The 22,549-nt window shown below is 37.0% G+C and overlaps 1 protein-coding gene across 1 annotated transcript in view; it reads right to left on the reverse strand.

The window, feature by feature from the left end:
- Positions 1-1,985: 1,985 nt before the first annotated feature.
- The window catches only part of WDR43 (WD repeat domain 43), a 47,204-nt gene continuing 26,640 nt past the window's right edge, over positions 1,986-22,549 (reverse strand). Inside the window, exons 8-18 of the mRNA XM_079940460.1 lie at positions 20,939-21,110; positions 19,344-19,430; positions 17,995-18,126; positions 16,531-16,662; positions 10,257-10,343; positions 9,628-9,659; positions 8,575-8,638; positions 6,416-6,529; positions 5,839-5,908; positions 3,650-3,699; positions 1,986-3,548 (exon numbers count right to left, since the gene is read on the reverse strand). Coding sequence (XP_079796586.1) covers positions 3,366-3,548; positions 3,650-3,699; positions 5,839-5,908; positions 6,416-6,529; positions 8,575-8,638; positions 9,628-9,659; positions 10,257-10,343; positions 16,531-16,662; positions 17,995-18,126; positions 19,344-19,430; positions 20,939-21,110 — 1,123 coding nt within the window. The 3' untranslated portion in view covers positions 1,986-3,365. The remainder of the gene's footprint in view (positions 3,549-3,649; positions 3,700-5,838; positions 5,909-6,415; positions 6,530-8,574; positions 8,639-9,627; positions 9,660-10,256; positions 10,344-16,530; positions 16,663-17,994; positions 18,127-19,343; positions 19,431-20,938; positions 21,111-22,549) is intronic.

Consider the following 22,549-nt stretch of genomic DNA (forward strand, 5'->3'; position numbering starts at 1 on the left):
TAGTATGTCCGCAATCCAATTCCTGATCTCCCTCCCCTAAGCTGCTCCACCCACAGCTTCATCCTGGTGCTGCAGCAAGTCATACCCGACTCCCCCCCTTTTCCTCACACCTCTCGGAAACCCAGCTTGCTCTAAACTAGAAACAATCCCTGAAACTAACCAACTATCACCAAGCCCATTACTACTACCCTGGCCTAAGTCCCCATCACCTCTCACTCCGTTGCAGTCACACTGGTCTCCTCTCGTGGTTTCAACACATCACACGTGCTGGCCTCTGCTCATGCCATTTCCTCCACCTAGAACACTCTTCCACAGATACCCACTTAGCTAACTTCCTCACCTCCGCCTAGTCTATGTTCAAATCTCTTGTCAATAAGCCCTACCCTGATCACATATTTAATTCTGCAACTGCACTCCCTAATCCCAACACCCTTACTCTTTTCCCCCCGGAAGTCACCATCTTCTAACATACTATATAGAATTCATTTACTCCTATACCTTGTACAGTTAGTTTATTGCATACTTCTGATAGAATGTCAGCTCCTTATTAGTTAGTTATTCACTGTCATTCACTGCTACTCAGTGATGTATATGTACCAAGCAACGGACTAATCTGAGAGTAGACAATCAATAAATATGTTACATGAATGAATGTACATTGTTGAGAATTTACCTCCACAAAAATCTTAACAGCCTTACATATATAGCATCAATGTACCCAAATTATCTCACTACCCAGATCCCTTTTTTTCATTTCTTTTTATTATTTCTTTTTATTTATTTATTTTGGCTGCATGGGGTCTTGGTTGAGGCATGCAGGCTCTTCATTGCTGTGTGCATGTTTTCTTTTCTAGTCATGGCGCACAGGCTCCAGGGTGCGTGGGCTCTGTAGTTTGCAGCATGCAGCCTCTCTAGTTGAGGCGCACAAGCTCAGTAGTTGTGGCACATGGGCTCAGCGGCCCCACAGCATATGGGAACCTAGTTCCCCGACCAGGGATCAAACTTGCGTCCTCTGCATTGGAAGGTGGATTCTTTACCACTGTACCACCAGGGAAGTCCCTAGATTTCTGACCCTCAAACATCCCTCTGCACTAAGGCTTCAAAAATCCCAAACCTGAAGCCTCAACATCTACTTACATCAAAACATACTAATATACTCATCTATGCCCAAAAAGAATTTACTTTTACAAATTAACCTCAAATATCGCCACCTATTTAGTATTCTTGCCAAAAAACATTTAAATGAGAATCTAATCATAAGGAAGCAATCCGACAAACCTGGACTGTAGGACATTCTGTAACACAGCTTAATTTATGTGGACTTAAATATCAAAATCATGAAACACACACAAGCGGGAATGGGGAATATTCTGGATTAACAAAGCAATGACAGCCAAATATAATATGTGATCCTTGATTTGATCATGAAGAGACGGTTAATTATTAAAAATAAAAAAGCTAGGAAGAAAAATTAACCTCAAAAAAGACACCACCACATACTCAAAACTTTGTTGTCTGGATTAGGAGTGGAATACCCTGAAACTAGAAAAGTCTTTGCAACAAGTTTGTAATTTAACTCTGGATTTGTCTAAAACAAGAAACAGTAAGCAATTACTACCGTTCTCTAGGTAGAGCCAGGTGCGGGGGAAATCTGACCCAGGCCACAGGACATGGCCTGAGCCATGGGCACGTGCACCCTTGTGACTGCCACCGCAACCTCGGGTGGTGGGAGCGCGGCCCTGCCAGGCGGGGCAAGAAACAACCACTAGCTCCTAACAAAGTTCTTGGTTCCTTCACTTTGTTACAAATGCTAGATTATCCAAAAAGCCTTGAAAGCATTTATCTATTAATGCTAGTGGAGTAAGATGATTTTTTTAAAACCTTCACACAAGCACAAACCTGTGGCTGTGTTCCCCTACATATACCACAAGACAAGCACTGGGTAAAGATGAATATTTATTCACTTTACAAAGAGAATGGTATTAAATTGCCATAAACAGCTCCATTTATAGACAAATATAACTATACATTACACCAGTCGCTGACTCTAACTTTCCCAAGATGCTCTATATGGCTCCAGCTCTATTAGTTGAGCACAGAAATCTGTCTGCCACCGATATCAGAAGTCCCTCAGAGATAATGGTTTTATGTTTTACATATTCACACGTGGGAAAAATAAACCCATCTCCCCAGCCCTTTCTTAGAGTTGAGCTTCCATCTGCATGTTCCCTAGAGAGCACTAAGCAAATACTGGCTCATTCTTTTAAAAAAACAAACAAACAAAAAAAAATTACTGATAATTTGAGAAGGCTTTTGTAGCACACCAAAATATTTCTTTATACACACATAAAAAATCTTGAGTCGGATTTGTTTTAAGGTAAACATACCCTAACACTGCCAAGAGTGGGTAATGAAAAGGAACACATTAAATTATGGAATTATAAAAATATTTTCTTTGGAAAAAAATTCCAACAAGGTTATCATTAATATCTAAAACCAAAGAGAAAAAATAAACAACTGTTCTTTGACCCATTAGTAATTTAAATAAAAATGAAAACCTCTTCAAAAGCAGCTGTAACTGAATCTTTTAAAAAGTTGCAGGTAACAAGCACTTCTAAATCTATACACTGATGATTCTTTACAGGCAACTTGCAGTCAAGAAAAATCCTCAATATGGCTAATTCTTTAGTTTTTAAATTATCATAATTTTTCTGTGTTTTAAAAAAATACTTCACATGACAGCTTAAAAAATAAGTGGTTGTTTTGGGGAAGCACTCCAAATATTCAATCTGACTCAAATCAGATTACCAGTCAATAGAGAAGCTAGGGATACTGGTGATTTTATTTTTTTTAGTCACAATCATTTTTACTCCAGTCTTTAGTTTATCCCTTCACATTTTATGAAAATGTACCAAATTAAAATTTTTTCACTAGTGCTGCTTCATACCAGGATGTGATGAAAGATACCAACCTGAGATAAGAGCTGACTCCTTCACAAAAGTCCAGTTCTTGACCCTTACATGGGAAATGTCTTTATCTTCACTTACATCAATTCTTGGCATAACCAATCATACCAGGATATTACATTATAAAAATATACCATATATTGGACACTCATGTCAGTACACTGCAGAAAATGTATCTATTTGCTGTGTAAAGTTTATTAACATTTGAATGAAACTCTTATTTACACAGTTAAGTCTGGGGTGCTCAAGACAGCAAAGTGGCATGGGAGCCACCATTAGGAATTTGGAAATGTGCAGCGGTCCTTGGCATCTGTCACGGAGACAACCCTCCATAGGAGAACTCGGCAGCAGTGGGTAAGGTGAGCCAGTTTCCATAGTTCATTTGACTTGTTCCTCTGTTCATTCTTCTTCACTTTCATTTTCAGGATCTAAATCAGAATCTCCATTTAATTCCTTTTCACTTGCCACGTCTCTGTCCTCACCATTTTCTTCATCTTTTTCTTCAGCATCCTCTTCTTCCTCTTCGTCAACATCCTCATCTTTTTCACCTCCTTTCTCTTCCTCATCTTCATCCCAATTATCCTGGTAGAGATATTAAGCAAGGAAAGCATGATTGAAGGCCTCGTTCTTACAGGGTACAAAGATATGAGGCAGATTCATGTACCAGGAAACAAATTACTCACATCAGAATCCTTATCTGCTATTTCATCATCAGACTCCTCTTCAGAAGATTCTGCAAGAAGGGGGAAACAAGCTTTAACTTTGTGATCAAAGCAGAGGACAGAGCCCAGAAAGCTAAGAAGAATCAGATTCCTGAATTTATTTTTAGAAATATATTCAGCTATCAACCAAGAAGGAACATTGTTTATATTCTTATCTGCATAAAAGTACATGTATTATACTATTCCATCAAGATCTCATTGATCAGGACAAAGTATCAAAACCCTAACAAAATCCCATCTAAAACACTAAGTCGCTGTACATTAACTATACTTCAATTAAAAAAATAATTAAAAAAAAAAAAAAAAAAAAACTAAGCCGAGGATGTGGAGAAAAGGAATCCCTGTGCACTGCTGATGGGAATGTAAACTGGTTCAGCCACCATGGAAAACAGTATGAAGACTCCCCAAGAAATTAAAAATAGAATTACCATATGATCCACCAAGTCCACTTCTAAAAATATACCAAAGGAAACGAAATCAGGATCTCAGATATAACTGCACTCCCATGTTCGCTGCAGCATTATTTACAATAGTCAAGACAGGGAAACAACCCAAATGTCCATTGATGGAAGAATGGATAAAGAAAATGTCACACACACACAAAATAGATTATTATTCAGCCATGCAATAATAGGAACTCCTGCCCTTTGCAACAACATGGATGGACCTTGAGGGCTTTGTGCTAAGTGAAATAAGTCAGATAGAAAAAGGTAAATACTGTATGATCTCACTCACATATAGAATCTACAAAAACAAGATTCAATGATACAGGGAACAGATTGGTGGTTGCCAGAGGTGTCAGATAGGGGTGGAGGAAATGGGTGAAGGTCAAAAGACACAAACTTTCAATTATAAGATAAGTCAGTCCTGGGTAGATAATGTACACCACGGTGACCACAGTTAGCAATACTGTAGCGTTTATTTGAGAGCTGCTAAGAGAGTCAACCTTAAAAGCTCTCATCACAGGAACAAAAGATTTATAACTGTGTGGTGATGGATGTTAACTAAACATTGTGATGATCATTTCACAATATATACATATAGGATCATTATGTTGTACCCCCCTAAAACGAGCACAGTGTTACATGTCAATTATATCTCAATAAAACCGGGGGGGGGGGAAATCACAAAAAGTATAATTAATTAATTCAGGTATGCTTTTATGTCCTTCAGTTATATTTTATAGTTTTCTCTATAAAGGTTTTGTTTCATTTTTTAGAGGTATTTCTAGGTACTTCATAGTTTTGGTTGCTGCTGTGAATAAGATCTTTTTTCCTAAGACATTTCTAACCGGGACATTATGGACATACAATACATTATTGAGACATAATAATGCTACTGATTCCTTTTTGCTAGATCTTGGTATCCAGTAAACTTGCTTATCTGAATATTTCAATGGTGTGACTAGATTATCAAATAATGAGATGTACTAAGACAGAATTTCATTGAATTATTTTTCTATATCTATTAAAATAATAGACAGTGCTCATGATAACCTGTTAACATGGTAATAACTACATTAACAGATTTCTTGATGCTAAATCATCTTACAATCTTTAAATAAATTCTACTTGGTAATGACATATTATTTTACTTAAGCACTTCTGTAATCAATCTGCTACTTAGGATATTTGAGGATGGCCTGAGATGTTATTTTCTTGACTATACTTGTCCGATTTTGACTCATAAAATGTCTAAATTGTTTGTACGTGACAAAAAATGGCTTGTTCCTTAAAGACTGGTAGAAGTCACTTATAAAACCTGTGTCTGGTACCCTACGGGGAAAGGTTTTGACTGAATCAATTTAAAGCTATTAGCTTGTTCTAGGTTTCTATTTCTTTTTAAGTCAATTTTGGTCATTAAAGTTTCCCAAGAAATTACCTACACCATCTAGGTTTTTTGTATTGACATAGTTTGTTCATAGTGTTCTTCAAATCTCTTCCATACCTAATGCCCTTTTTTGTTTCTGTATTATATTTGTGCCTTCGCTTTTTTAATTTGATCACATTTTTGCCAGTTTTGCCACAAGCTTGCCCGTTTTATTAGGGAAGGTGTGTGTCAAAGCATGATCTCACACTGATGTTTTTACAAAGTCACAGAACTGAGTCAATGTGAAAAACTAAATGTTCAGCCTATGCCCCAAGCTTTACCTTCTTCATACACCACCTTTGCCTTCTGTGCAGGACAAGTCGGTCCCTTAGTTTTTTCTGATGCTGTAACCTGAAAGATAATCAAGTGCTATTGTGAAGCAGAGTGTAAGTTTATCTCAAGTATCACAACGTTCCCCAACAGTAAACTCATCCGCAACCACTATAACAGATGACCTTAACACGATGTAGATCAAATACAGGGCAAAAGGCATATTCGTCAAATACAAGAAAGAGTTACTCCGTAAAGGCTGAAAATACTTTTAAGGTAATCCAATTTCTTTCTGCGACAAAAAGCTGTAGAAATACCCTGTGACTCGTTGCTCATAGCACCACAACCACTCTAACTGTATTAACAACTGAAATATGACGGTGAGAACCTCCGAGTTAAAGCTGACACAGGCAGAACTAAGTAAACTTACTGTCAAATATATAACATTTCCTAGTCAAAAACTAGGTCCTGATTTACCAATTTTTTGCTGAAACAGGGTGCTTTCAACATTCAGGTAAACAATCCTTATTCCTCTCTCCATTCCCATCGCATTCAAAAGTTTAGCACAAAACAATCTGATTTACTCACTTGCGTGATTAGAAGGATGAGCTTTCCGTGAAGGTGGGAGAGTTTCTGAAAAGTTTTTACTCTGCTTTCCATTAACTGGTACAGTGTCCCCAGCTGGGGTACCAGGTCAGGCAACTAAGGAACAACAGCAACAAAAAAATGATACTTTGATACTATTATAATAAAACATGGATGACAAATATATAAATCATGCTCAGATATGCCTGAGTATTCAGCCCCCACAAATGCTTGCACTTCCAGTGGCAGTGGCAGTGTACACACAGCCTAGCAACGTCTCAAATTTTCAGAGGTCTTTACTGTCCTAACAGCAAAAAAAAATACATTAAAAAAATAATGATGCAAGGTCCGAAGGAGAAACTGCAAGAAGAGACAAACTGCAGGGTGGGACTTCTTTGTGTTGATCTTATTATTTCAGAGAAGATCAATATAAAGGAGACACTAACTAAAGAGTAACCCCAAGCACATACCTCTGGGCTAAAAAGGGCTTCACTCTGAAACTTCCTCTCTGATGATATCACACTATCTACCTCCATTAGGTCCCAGCAGCTGGAGGAAGCTTTCACAGCTTCCAGAGACCAGCAGGACAAAGTGACAGAATACAAAGCTGACCTTATGGTATTTCAAACATACTTCCTGTTAATTAACCCTCTGAGTTATACTTCAGAAATTAAAGCAGGAAATTTTCTTTGTCCCTCCAGAGCTTCAGAAAAAGGGACCCCACTCTTTGCCCTTTAATTAGCCTTTACTTGCCCTCCTATCTCTGACACGAGAGTAAATAAGAGTGTTTCATTCAAATGTTAAACTTTAAACAGTAAAAATGAGAGTGTCTGTACATTACTAAAGCCCCCATGCCTAGCACAGTCCTTGACTTAGAGAAGGTACTTAAAGATATCTGATAAGGAAGGAAGAAATGAAGGAAAGGTGGGGGAAGAGCACTGTTTTCTGAGGAGAGAAAACTGTTTTGGACTGGAGTCCACCCTGTACCATACTTCCATGGTCTATTTTGCCCTGACCTAGAATGTTATACGACTACTACTCCAGTAGTTATAACTTAGGGGTTGATTCCAGAAGGGATTTCACTACAAGTCCACCTAGGGCTCTTTTTGCTTCTAAGCAATTCAATGAAGTCACAAAATGAGTGTCGTCCTATGCTTGTGGTAATCTTTCCATGCCCATCACCACGCCACTCAGACACTGCCCCCAATCCAACTCCCAAGATTTCTGTAAGCAGGGAAACCCAATATGCATTCTTACTGTTTCCTATCTCTTCCCCACATTTTAACATCCTGACAGAGATCTCCACAGACATACAAAGAACGAACTGCCGAACTCAAAACAGGTTAACCAATGGTTTTTCCTATCTCAGACTACTGAAGGAAAAGGATCCTGAGACAGAGAACAAGGGACAGTGATCAGGCAAGAATTGGGTGAAACTGTTAAGAAGGATAGAGCTATAGTTTAAGGAGTAATTAAAAATTTTCAACTATCCACTAAAATCTTTCAAGAAAACCTATTGTAAGGTTCTAGATAACCAAATAAAAGAAGAATGAGTCAACTGCATAATTTTATTTCTAGCTTAAACTATAATTAAATTGATGATGTGGCAATAACCCAGCTCATATTGTGACATATAAAACTGGGGTTTTTTTGGTGTTGCTTTATGATTTTACGCTCCCTCCCTTCCATCTGTATAGGTAATCAAGAGCTGACAGCCCCAGCAAAATGTCAGGTATTAAGATATTTATTTCATTTTTATCACAAGGTAATATAGATACGTTAGCATAGATATAAACTTTAAAAAGCTACTAAGCTTTTAGAAGAGGATGGGAGAGATACATACAATGTAAAGATAATTTTGCTAAACAGGTATGTATATAGAAAAACACCTGAGGACTAGTATGTAACTTTTCTCCTTTCTGTATTTTTCAAGCTTCTCTACAGAATATATATTACTTTTAAAATCTGGGCCAAAAAAGGGCCAGTTTATAAAAGGTAACAATGATGACAACATGACATTGCACCTGCGGAAAAAACAAATTCTTTAAAAGCAGCAGCTGATGGTTAAAGGGTAGATGGAGAGAAAATGGTTTTGTTAAGCCATCAGTTGATGATCCTTATCAAAGCCAAACTGTTCAGCAACTACAGGTGAAAAGACTTACTGTGGATAAGTAGGATGCATGGATCGTTAGCACGCATTTTAGCCACTGAACCATTATAACAGCACTGAAAAAAAAAAGAACAAATCAACTGATATTCACAAATTCAAAATTAAATACAACGGAGTTATAAAGATCTAGAAAATGACTCTAATAAATAACCACTGTGAGTATGACAGTCGTTCATTCTTTCACTGGGTCTATTTGAGGTCTGTGTAATATACTCATCTTTTGAGGAAGGGAGGGGGTAGTAGGATGGACTAGATAACAGGACAAAAATCCCTTCCTCTAAAATAATTCAATTCCAGATATAAAACCTATGCTTTACTTCGTAATTAGCTGATACCAAGGCAGTAAACTGGGCTCAGCTGACTTTGCATTTTATGCTCATATCTGAGCCCATCATCTACTCATCATCAGGTACAAACAGCAAAAGATTTCCACACCAACATTAAAAGACAAATATAGACCAAAAATGTAAGCCGGGCCTAATTAATGAAATCTTTAGATTTCCTCTGTGAGTTCCAAAGGCTAATGGAGCCTATCACGAAAAAAAATTTAGAAAAGAAAAACTATATTATAGACTCTGATAATACTATAGTGCAAGCTGAGATCTTTGAGATATCAACACCTTATATAAATATTTAATCATCAAATTAGCAAAAAAGACCCACAAAATTTAGTTATATAAAATCTTTCCTTGTAGCATCTTAAGCAACTACCAGAGGCTGAGCAAGTTCTACAGATGTCCAGTTTTACACATCGTGATTAGGCCTGAATTATTAAATCAGACTAACCCATTAAATGACCTGATATATAAAGCTGAAAAACCTCCAATTTTCTGAAGGAAGGAAAAACTATAATACAGTCTGAGAAATAAGAATCATTCAATTTAAAATAAGTGCAGAGAGCAATATCTGACACTTTGAGTTTTATTAGTTAGAATCTGAGGCTACCTACTATGTAATCTCATGCTGCCAGACACTGCTGTTTTTAAACAATCACATTTAAAATATTTATAAAATCAAAGCAATTTAAGTCGCCTAAACATCTTACCTATTAGGATGTCCTTGTAATCTCTTTGTAAGCTGAGGAGGAGAAAAACAGTATTAGCAACAGTACTTCAGAGGCAGCCAATCTCCATGAATTCCCATGATAACACATCCGTAAGAACAAGGGAAAGAAAGACTGTATTAGGAAATCATTATTCTTAAATTTCCTAACTCCTAAATGTTCAACCAATTTAACATAATCTAGGAATACATTCCCAAAATAAAAATAATTATCTGATAAAAATCTAGGCTAGGATTTATATGAATGAATGTCCAGAACACACACAAAGACAGAAAATAGATTAGTGGTTGCCAGAAACTGGGGATAAGGACAAATGGGGAGTGATTAGTGGGTACTGGATTTCTTTTTGATGTGGCAATTGCACAATCTGTAATATATTATAAAACACTGAACTGCACACCTTAAAGGTATGTAAATTATATCTCAATTTTTAAAATACATAGAAAAAAATCTAGATTAGGCAAATTTTGTCTGAGTAGATCTAGTGATCATCTATCATCGACTCTAAATACCCTGCTTGCTTACATACAGCAAATCCATTTCTCTGAATACTGGATTTTGTCTTTGAGTCATAGCATTAGGACCTTAAAATGAGAAGCGTACTCAGTTACCTCTTGCAACAATGGAATGACAGCATGCAGGGGCATCCTTAGTACAGTTCTCTTTATTAGGTTTAAGTTTCTAGTTTGAAGTACTTTCTGTGAGAAAAAAAAAAAAAATGTAAATAAGCATACTCAGAAACTAAGGACACTACAGGGAATACTGTCACTAAAAATTATCTTAAAAACCAAGCAATACTCAACTGTAGCAAATAAAGATTAGGAATAAATGGAGAATGTTATATTATGTCTTATGGCTATCAGACAAGTACAGGCTTCAAGTATCAGGACATTTACTCCATTAAACAAGTTTCTGCTCCACAAATTCTAAATTCTTATAAGCTAATTTTTGATATAAAACAGAAAAGAACACCTCTCGACATTTAAATACAGGTATATACACCACTTTAGAGAAGTTCTCAAACCTTTGTTTTATGAAACATATCTTGTCATATCAACACAAGAATGAGCAAAACACACTAAAATCACATTACAAGGAAACATACCTTTTAAATGTTTTTGATAAAATTTTAAGCCAATCAAAAGATCATATAATGAGTGCTTGAGTCAAAAACTTTAAGGGTGAAACGCAGTCTCCACCCCACGTTGTATGGATAGAAAAGGAGATAGAGCAGATTAGTCCAAATTCTGGCAGGCCTTTCTGTTTCTCCAAACCCCACCCAGATGCTTCATCTATAGGAGAGGGTGGGAAATGAGTCCTTTCAGGTTTCAAAATCCAGATACCACCCCCTTCCTCTTTAATACTTTTAAATATTTATCTTTCAAAAGAGTTTACAACTAGAGGAACTTCCCTAATGGTTGGTGCATGCTATGTTTTGGCTGTTGTTGCTATAAAGATCATGTTCAGGATATGATCAGTAGAGGTATTACAGGGCAAAAACGCGGAAAGTTCATTTTCAACCTACTTTAATGGTCTTAACATACCCTTTCAAAATTCCCTATGGATTTTATTTGCTTGTAAAAATATCTTTATACCAAACCCTTCTTAAATCTATCAAGTACTATTTAACAACTATCACTGACATAATTACAAAGTTTATTATGCAAAAGAAAGATTATGTATTTTTATACATAATCACTGGGGAACTGACGGATGGACTGTCCTAATATTGTCATTTTCAAATAATCAGAACACAAGGTTCAAAGCAAAGTATGCTGAGAAGTTAAACAATAATTCACAAGGTGTCTGATGATACTAAACATCCCTCAAATCAAGTCTTTGTTATAGATCAGCTATCACAAAGTTCCAATGATGTACAAGTTACAGGGAACATTGTCTGAACTAGTCTACAAATACTTTTTTTTTTAAATGAAGTACAGTTGCTTTACAGTGTTGTGTTAGTTTCTGCTGTACAAGGAAGTGAATCAGCTATATGTATACATATATCCCCTCCGTCTTTGACCTCCCTCCCACCCATCTAGGTCATCACAGAGCACTGAGCTGAGCTCCCTGTGCTATACAGCAGGTTCCCACTATCAATTTTATACATGGTAGTGGGTATATGTCAATCCTAATCTCCCAATTCATCCCACTCCCCCTTCCCCCTGTGCCCACATGTCCGTTTTCTATGTCTGCATCTCTTTTTGTTAAGGTACTCAATTTTCACAGCATGTTCACCAAACTACCAGGCTTCACTGTCTTAAATGGCCAAGTAGAATAGTAACACTTTAGGTCAAGGAATACAATCTTGAACTTGCTGCTGCACATTATTTATACCAAAAGCTTGGTTAAGAAACATAATGTAGGGCTGAAGGTTTGAAAAATACATGGTTTGTGAAATCCTCTAGTGCTCTAAATGTTAAGTGATCAGATAATTTGTTGTCCAAACTGGGACACTTCTGTGAATGAAAGGAGTCACTATTAGTAATTACACCAAGTTAAGAGGTGTAAACCAAAACTGTCACAGGCAAATGATGGTATGTATGGCCTAGCTATTTAGAAGTTATTCCAAACTGCAGGACAGAAAAATGTAACAAGCTCTCAGATAATCCTTGTGCTCACTAAAGACAGAGGCTCTATGATAACAATTTTCAAATTAAAAATACACACAAAAAAAAGTTATCCCAAGCCAAGCAAAATGATAATGAATAGAGGAGTTAGCATTATTAACTTCTGCCAAGACTATAAACCACAGCTACAAGTAGCAAGAAGATGATACTGAAGATGGGATTTTTTTTTAAACTTTACTGTATTATAACTGAAACATAACAGTGCACAATTTAAAGTGTACTATTTGATCAGTTTGACATACATTTACCCATGAAACAAACACTGTAATAAACATTCTATCACCCTCAAGTCTCCTTGGACCCTTTACATTCTATCCTTCCCTTCCACCCCACCGTCCTCAGGCAACCACTGAACTACATGCTGGTTTGCATTTTCTAGAATTGTTCTATAAATGAAATCAAACTGTATGTACTTTTTTGTCTGGCTTCTTTCTCACAGCATAAGCTTGAGATTCATTCATGTTGTTGATGAAGCAATATACATTCTTTACATTGTTAGATAACAATTTATCCCTTCATGTGTTCAGGGTTCTTTCCAGTTTGGGGCTATTAAAAATAAGGCTGCCATGACCATTCATGTACAAGTCTTTGTATGAACATTTGTTTTCAATTCTCTTGGTAAACACCTAAGAGTAGAACGGCAGGATCTTATGGTAGATGTGTCCTTCACTTTTAAGAAATGGCCCAACTGTTCTCCAAAGTAGGCGTACCATTTTACATTCCCCCAGCAAGATATGAGAGTTCCAGTTACTCCACATCCTCCCCAATAGATGGTACTGGTCTTTTAAATTTTAATCAGTCTATAATGGGTATGTAGTGTTGTCTCACTGTGGTTTTAATTTGCATTTGTGATGATTAATGATGTATAATACCTTTACATGCACTCACTGGCCACTGGAATTCTTTTACGAAATATGTGTTCACGCATTTACCAATTGTTTTTTATTTGAGTTGAGTCTCACTACTGAGTTAAGAGTTCTTTATCAATTCTGGATATAAATCCTTTGATGTATAAGTTGGTTTTTTTTCCCCAGGCTGCGGCCTGCCTTTTCATTCTCCTAACAGTGTCATTTCAAGAGAAAAGTTTTTAATTTTTATTAAATCCAAATGACCAATTTTTCCTTAAGTGTTTCATGCTTTTTGTGATGAACCTAAGAAGGCTTTTTCCATGCAAATCTGCATAACATTTTCTCCTATTTTCTTCTAGAAGTTTTGAGGGTTGGTTTATACATTTATGTCTGTGACCTATTTTTGTGTAGACTTTTGTGTAAGATGTGAGGAAAGAGTTGAGATGCATTTTCTTTCCATATAGATATTCAATTGATTCAACTGCAACTGTTGAAAAGACTTTGCTTTCCCAATTGACTCAACTTAGAAGCACCTTTACTGAAAACCAATTGCATGTGGTCTATTTCTGGACTATTTTTGTTCCTTAATCTATATTTATGTTTTCACTAATACCAAACTATCTTGATTACTACAGCTTTTTCTTGAAATCAGGTAGGGTAAGCTCCCTAGTTTTGCTCTTCATTTTATAATTACTTTGGTTATTTCATGTCCTTTGAATTTCTAAAAGGTAGCTGTGCTGGAATTTAATTGGGAATGTATTGGATACATAGAATAATTTGGGGGGAATTGCTCATCTTAACAATATTGAATCTTCCAAGCATGAACATAGGCCTTGGTTAATTTCTCCCAATTTTTGTAATTTTCAATGTAGAGGTAGAAACATCTTTTGTAGATTTATCCTAGGCATTTTTTGGTACTACTGCAAATGGGAACTTCTAAGAAATACTTAATTTAAATAAAATTTTTAAAATATTTAAAAATCTATAACTCCTATGGGTGCCATGAATTATATAAATGACTGAGCCTATCTTTTTTGCATAAGCTATAGACTATTTCTTTAGGTCAAATTGCCACTTTCCTAAAAAGCCACAAACTTTAATGTCAAGTGTTCTACAGCAGGGATTTTTAACCACACCTTTGGTCCTATGTTGCATACCTGACACTGCTCACTTTCTTCTTTCTTTCTTTTTTTTTTAATATTTATTTTGGCTGCACTGGGTCTTAGTTGCGGGATCTTTTAGTTGCGGCATGTGGACTCCTTAGTTGTAGCATGCACGTGGGATCTAGTTGCCTGACCAAGGATTGAATCCAGGTCCCCTGTATTGGGAGTGCGGAGTCTTACCCACTGGACCACCAGGGAAGTTCCCTTTCATTCCTATTTTTAATGACCTCCTATTATATTTCACATATCCTCAGAAGGTTATCTTTGGAAATGAGGAACACACTTTCCAGGGGAAAAAGTATTTGGTTTATTTTTTTACTTGCCTCTTTCTCTTTAGAATGCATGATATCCCAGGTAATACAGTATGGGAATACTCCTATATTCTAGTTTTTCTTTCTTTTTTTTTTTTTTAAAGGTTATTGACTTCTACTTAAACAATATGACGTATCACCTCAAAATCCTGAATAATGAAAAGATCTTACACGTACAATTCTTTACAATTTAAGAAGTGCTTTCACAAACATCATTTCCTTTACTCTCCCAACAACTCTATGACACCTGACAAAAGTACACACTGTCACATCTGAAGTGCCAGATGATTCTAATCTGAATCTCTTCAAGCTTCTAGATCCAACTACCATTGTACAGGAATATGATGGACAAGAAGTATATTAAATGATACTTGTTGGGTTAAATGACCCAGTAAAATGGATTTGCAGGAGGCAAAATCCAGAATGTGAAATCTCTTTAGAGCAAATAACCTAGCTTCCCCAAATTGCAAAAGACAGAAAAGGCAAATCCACCAAATAGTGTGGACTTCGTTGGGATCCAGTTTTGAAGAAAGCAAAGAAAAAAAAACTTTACAAGACAATCAGCGAAAGATAAATACTAACTGGATATTTGATGATTTTAAGGAATCACTGTTCACCTTTTTAGGTGTGATAATGAATTGTGGTTATGTTTTTTAAAGGAATTTCTATTGTTACAGTTGAACAGGGATATATTTGTGGATGAAATAAATAATAGTTCTGAAATTTGCTTCACTGTAACCTGGGTAGGGGGTGAGCAAACAGATAAAACAATAATAGATAGACTGGCTAGTGCTAATAATTTTTGAAACTGGGTGATGGGTTCATGGTGGCCCACTGTACTGCTAAATGTTTTGAAATGTTTCTTAGAAACAAAACAAAACAATAACTGGTTCACTTGTACTACTGAAGAAGTTTTCAAAGCACAGTTAAGTAAGCAATGATGGCAGATAAGTTATATTTTAAAAACACTGTCAATTGTTTTCTATAGCTTATTTCTCACCAAATCCTCACCTAGGTTTGTATGCCATGTTAAACTAAAATTGACCTCCCAAAATACATACACTCACAAACTATTTTAAAGGTAAGTTCAGGTTTTTAGATATGCCTGGTTTCCCCCCTGCTGTTTTGCAAAATCCCCTTAAACACAAATATAAGATATTCCCATTTAGATCAAAATACAAGTCAGAGAGACCTTATTCATAGGCTGCATATTAAAGTCACATCTACACTAAGTGGCACCATAATATCACTACGAGTCACTAGGAATAAATGCACTTAGCAAATATAAACTGCTTTAATCTGATCACGCAGTGCTTAAGTCCAATTTTTTACACTTAAATTTTCTCTACAGACCACTTTCAAATTCTGGAATTTAAGAGGACTAAATTAAGCAACATCGTACAAGCAGTCACCAACTTACAAACACAGAAATCGTAAGTGCCTCCCTTTTATATACCCCCAACCCTCTTGAATTTTTCCCCCAAACCTCCTATCCATTGCCAAGGTTCCACCTCACCGCCCCCTCTCACGGCCAGGGGGAATTAAGTTTCTGGAATCCAGAGTAAAAACTCAGGAACGCATTTTCCTACAGAAAAAAATATAAATTGTGATCTAGAATGCTGAGTATTATAATTCAGCTACACAATGTTTATAAAGGCTTTTGTGAACTAAAGCCTAAGAGCCTAGTAACAATTCACAACAATATTTCTATGAGAAAATGCATTCCAGGTTCAAAATAATTTAATACAATCCCTTTGTAGGTTGGTGACTGTCTGTATAGTGCCACCAAGTGATATATATTTGACTAAACTCACAAAACATTAAATTCAAGACAGCTACATAACATGACTATTCATTCTGTAAATGTGCTGTCAATCACTTTCTAAGAAAAATTAACCATCTTAATTCATTTAAAAACTGCTATAATACTTACATTTAGCATTTCAAAATCATTACTTTCTAAACCCTGTGTGAGGAGAACTGGAAAACTGTTTGTCTGTGGAAGGGTGTCCTTTTCTTTTTTCGCATCTATATCCAGTGCTCCCAGGCGTTCTTCAATGCTAACCTACAGAACAGAAATGACCAGTTAATGTTATATGAGACAACACCTAAAGCAGTTTGGTCAAATTACTTTGTGCTTATGTCTCAGAAGACAAAAGCCACTGACTGATTCACACCTCAACACTGAAAAACACAAATACGCTCTTCCTCATTCCAATAGAATCTCATCACCATAAGGCCAATGTCGTAGACAAGTGTAATACCTGCAATCCAAGTTTCCAAGTGTAATACCTGCAATCCAAGACTCCAGTGAAAAAAAATGAAAACCATGATTTGAAGATGTAATTCATAAAATCCCCTCTATATGAAGATTCAAAAAAGACAAGGACCAGGCAACTGATTACTAAAGCACAAGAAAAGACCTATAATCACAAAAGCTTCCCCTTCTGTAATTATCCCTTGCCATCAACCTCGGATCTTTTGCTAACAAATATTATCAAAAGAGCATAAAGACAGTTACGTTCCCCCCAAAATTTATAAGATGTCTTCCTATTTTTCTGTTTGTTTGCTATACAAAAACTCACTTGTACATAACTAATCCCTTATGAAAGCAAATCTAACAACTACGTTCTGCCAGCCCCTTGGAAGCTCCATCAAAATACGAACGTTCTATTACTACCAAAGCAAACAGAGAGGCTTTGGTAAAGCCTCCTGTTTGGGTTATGTTTTATGAAAAACACTAAAAAGGTAGGAAAAAATTAAAGGGTAGGATCTAGGCCAAACTAGAGGAAGTTGACACCTTATTTTTAAATCAGATATCATGTTATTGAGAAACAATTTTTACGAACAGCAGTGTTATTCCCCAACCCCCCACCCCCAATAAAGCAAGACATTTAAAATCAGGTAAAGAAACACTCTTTCTCTAATGATAAAACAGTTAAAATTCTAGATTACTTAGACAAGAGTGACAAGTGAATGGAAGACAAAAAAGAGGATTTTTCACAGACAAGTACAGTAATCACAAGAGGGTTTTAAGAGTTGAGAAAAAATGAAATTTATAAGCACTTTAAGAGGTTATAATGACGATCACTTTTAAAGGCTAACTAGCATTAAACCAGCCAGGAATGCTCAGACAGCCAAGAGACAAGGCATCACTGGAACTCAGCAACATGCGAAACCCAATGAAAATCATCACAGCAAGTCCTGGCTTAATCTACAATTACCTTATCCAGCTAACAATGACCAAATGGCCAGAAGAGCACCCTCTTCAGTTAATAAGAGTTTTGTCCTCTCCATTTTCTGAAGTTTCAGCTTTGGCTCCATCCAATATAATTCTTAGAATCTCCCAAGTAATCTTAAATTTCAAACTCAAAAATGGTCAGAATGAGTGGATTACCTCCTTTTCCCCTAATTTCCTCTTGCTCTCTATTTCCTCAGTCTGTGGAGGAGCAGGCTTGATAGCTGCATGATGACCAGGTATCCCAGGCACCAGAACTTTTGCTTCAGAATTCATCACTGGTGTTCTCACCTGTTAAACAGGAATAGTAGGGGTGTGACAAAGGAAACTGTCTTACTCTTTGCAAGATTTATCCCCAATGAGAAAACTAACAGCTTTTAAAAGGTTTTCCTACTGAAAAACTTAATGTAACTAACTCAATAGGATATGAATTAAAGATATATTTTAATTGAATACTGGCATTTAAGTATAATCTGAACATTCATTGTTTTAAAGCCTGCAACATGTAAGAGTAAGAACCAAGAAAAACAAAATCTACAGATCACGCAATGACACACTGACTTAAAAATTCAGGGGACAGGGGTTCGATCCCTGGTCCGGGAAGATCCCACATGCTGCAGAGAAACTAAGCCCATGTGCCACAACTACTGAGCCTGAGCTCTAGAGCCCACAAGCCACAACTACTGAGCCCACGTGCCACAACTACTGAAGCCCGTGCTCCGCAACAAGGGAAGCCACCACAATGAGAAGCCCGCGCACTGCAACGAAGAGTAGCACCCGCTCGACGCAACTAGAGAAAGCCCACGCGCAGCAACAAAAACCCAAAGCAACCAAAAATAAATAAATAATTTAAAAAAAACGTTAAAGAGTGAAGCTGTACATTTTATGACTACCTCCAATAATTGATCTTTGCCAGAAATGCTCAGACAGCCAAGAGAAAGGTGTCATCTCTGAAACTCAGCCAGAAGCGAAACCATTTGAATGTCATCATAGCATGTCTTGGCTTTCCTTTTTTTCATTAGACTGCCAAACACATGATGTCTCCATGTAGATGCCACATTATATTCAAAATAAAGCATGACAATAATGTTCTTATATCTGGTATTTAATTCCAGCCCCATCATGGATTTAGGTTTTATTCCACCCTGAAATACAGCATTCCTCTCAACAAAGTTTTGCCCCTTTAAGTATATAAATTGATGAAATAATTTGATAAATTTGATACTGATATTTACTCAGTGATCCTGCACTGGGGGTGGGGTAGAGGAGGAAGAATTAAATAAATCCAAGGTCTTCAACTTCTAGTCACCTATTCACTCATTCGTTCAACAAATCAAGAGCACAGAAATGAAAAAAGTTTTACAGTCTTAATATCTAAAACCTAATCCCACAAAATTTGTTAAGACAAGATCATAAAGAGGATTTTAAGAGTTTAAACATAGTATTACATAACAATTCAATTCACTCAAATATCTTTTTTCTTAACTTCTAATATGAAATGCACTCACCTTTGTTATAGCTGTTTCTACTTTTGGGGCCCAGCAGATTGAAATATCTCTTACTAAACACATATGAGGTTCTTTGGAATTTAAAGCCTGGGAATAGAATTTTAAAGAGGGAAAGGGGGTGGAAGGTAAAAAAAAAAAGTGTCAAACAAAGTAACTGAGAGTAAGAATAAAGTGAAAAAGAAATGCATTTTTATAAAAATACAAAAAAGTATAGAAGGCTTCCACAGAAAACTCCTGGTCACTCAGACTGATCACCATTCAGATTGATGCCATATGAGGAAAATGGGTCACCTCTGAAGATACCAGGCATAATGTTCACTTCCTTCAGTTATGTACTGCTCAAATCTTTCACATACGCAGTTTTAAAAGACCGACATTTAAAACGTAACAGATTTTAAAGAAAACATTATTAGCTCATCATCTTATAATCTATCCTAAAAAAGACTGATCCTACCCTAAATTTCCTACTGCTATCCTTCCACAAGCTAGTCAAAGACAAGCAATGCTGATTAATAAAATGCTCTAAGGTGAATCTCTATGTCCTGATATGGTATTAAACAGGAGGGGAAGTGAGATGCAGCTAAGTACATATGTACCTACAAGGCTTTAAAGTTATAGGTAATTCTCTATACCCACCTAATCAATATCTGGAAAGACACAAAGCACACAGGAAACAGGCTGCATCTGGAGAGTGAGGTTATGAGATCCACGTATGGCAAGGAGACGTATGTTTACAGTTTAACACTTCTCTCCCTTTTTTGTCACACCATAACCATGTATTACATTTTTTTAAAGTAAGAAGTATTTTTAAATAGACTCAACAAGAGATTGCTTAAGCAAGAGATATTCCTCTCATAGTCTCTCACCTATTGGACATGCTCATAGTAACTCACCAAAAGTCTCCAAAGAAACTTCTGTAATCAAAAAACCTAAACCACTGCCCCACCCATTACATTTCCACTTAGAATACTCAATGCATGCTATTACTACAGGATCTCTTATTAAGATTTACCTGTGGCTACTGAGCACCTGAAATGTGGCTAGTCCAAACTGAGATGGGCTTGTAAGTGAAAAATATACACCAGATTTTAAAGACATAATACCAAATAAAGGAAGAAGGGGGGCAGAATATCTCAAATAACGTTTTATACTAAACATTAAAACGATATTTTGGATATACTGGGTTAAGTAAAATTACATAGTTGACCCTTGAACGATGCAGGGGTTAGGGGCGCCGACCCTCTGTGCAGTCAAAAATCCACTTATAACTTGTTCATAGTTATAACGTATCCATAGTTCCGCATCTGTGGTTTCAACAACCTTGGATGGTGAGGTACTGTAGTATTTACTATTGGAAAAAATCCATGCATAAGTGGACCCACACAGTTCAAAACTGTGTTGTTCAAGGACCAACTATAAACAGAGTTCTCACAAGTTAAAATAAACCATCCACTGAAAAGTCCTTCAGTTAAGTGGAAACATATGACATCTTCTTAAGTATTCCAATAAGCAGACCAATATATCATTTTTAAATCATTCTCTTCCACAGACATGTTGATGTTGCACTGCTTTACTCCAGAGGAGCAGCTACGTACCACTCGCTCAATGGTGGGCTGAAACCAACTGCCATATACAAGCAACAATGACATTTTGTCGGAGCAGAAACCAGCTGCTAGAATAGGGACGGGTTTTGGTGTTGATTTCTTGCCTTTCCCAGGCGTTGCTATCTGAATTGTGCAGTTTGAAGTCAAAGGCTTTTTGCAGTATCTGGGAATGGAAAAAAATGAGATTAGAAAATGTGAAAATAGCATCTCACACTAATTCTTTGAAGTTGGTGTCACGAAATGTGACCCTCCCCCGGCCTCCACATCATCAGGAGTGACCAGTGTCCCAGAGCACTAGTGTTCCTGTCAAGACTTCATCTATCCCCACCCTGCCAACATTCAAGACCTCACCACCAAACCCTGCCTTGAGGCACAGCTGCTCTTCTATCCCACTCTGTCAACCCTTACAAATGGCCCCAAGCTCCCAAGTGCTCTCTCACCACCCCTCTGAGCTTCAGCCCCAAATGGCTCTGTTCTTGCCCTACTCTAATCAGCCCCATCTCTAATTGCTTCCAACCCCTGAATCCTCACCATGACCTCTGCATCAGAGTTCCAGGAGCAAAATGATCAGCAAAATATAAACAAAATTAGATCCTCAACTTCTCTAAGAGCTCTCCTCACCTTGCTTGCCTCGGCAGCCTTCCCCACACCCTTAGTGCCACGACCCTTGGCAATGATTCAAGTACGCTTCTTGTTCTTCACTAACACTTCAAGACAAGTAGTCTCTCCCTCCACCACCTCCAAAACCTTTGAAATTGCCGTCACCAGCTACCAGCTACATTCCCCTCCTGCCGTCATCCAATGGCCTCTGGGTCACTCAGCATCTCTTAAAGATGTGAGTGGCTGTCACTCTGTCCAACAATTCCACTGAGGAATCCCTTTCTTAGTGATTTCCATATACAGCATGCAGTCTGACGATCCTTCTGACACCCTGCCCTCTCAGTTCCTTTAGCCTTCTACCTCTATCAACCTTGTCCTTCCCTGTACCTTAGCCACACGCTCCTCACACCACAGACATCTTATCACCACTAAGTACACACCCTCCATAATCCCAACTGTAAGCACCCCACTATCTTTCCAACTCACTCTTCCTAGTTTCCCAACTCCACATCCATCTCTATCCAGGATTTTTGGCCTCTGCTTTGGGCTTTACCCTTCTGTGGTCTATTCTCTTCACATCAGATAGAACGACTTAAAACTTAATGTCTTAAAACTTAGGTCAAACCTCATCAATCCTCAGTTTAAAATCCTTCAACAGCTTACTACTGCCCAAAGAGAAATGCCCAAGCCCTTACCATGGCCCACCACTTCTGGGCCCTCAACTATACATTCCATGCATACATATGACTATATAAATAAAGGCCTCAAGTGCTACACATCAAAATGTTAAGTTACCTCTAGGGAGTGGAACTCACTGGAGGGAGACTTGAGTTTTATAATCAATTGTCTATGCATCCTGAATGTTTTAAAATAAGTGTATATTACTTTCATAATCCCTATATAGAACTGTAAAAGGAAGAGCACCAACTGACAATAAAAAGTTGAAACCATTTTAAAGTTTAACATAATTCTGCACATGACTGAGTCTCAGACCATGTTTAT

This window comes from Stenella coeruleoalba, assembly GCF_951394435.1.
Source record: "Stenella coeruleoalba genome assembly, chromosome: 13".
Taxonomy (NCBI): Eukaryota; Metazoa; Chordata; class Mammalia; order Artiodactyla; family Delphinidae; genus Stenella; species Stenella coeruleoalba.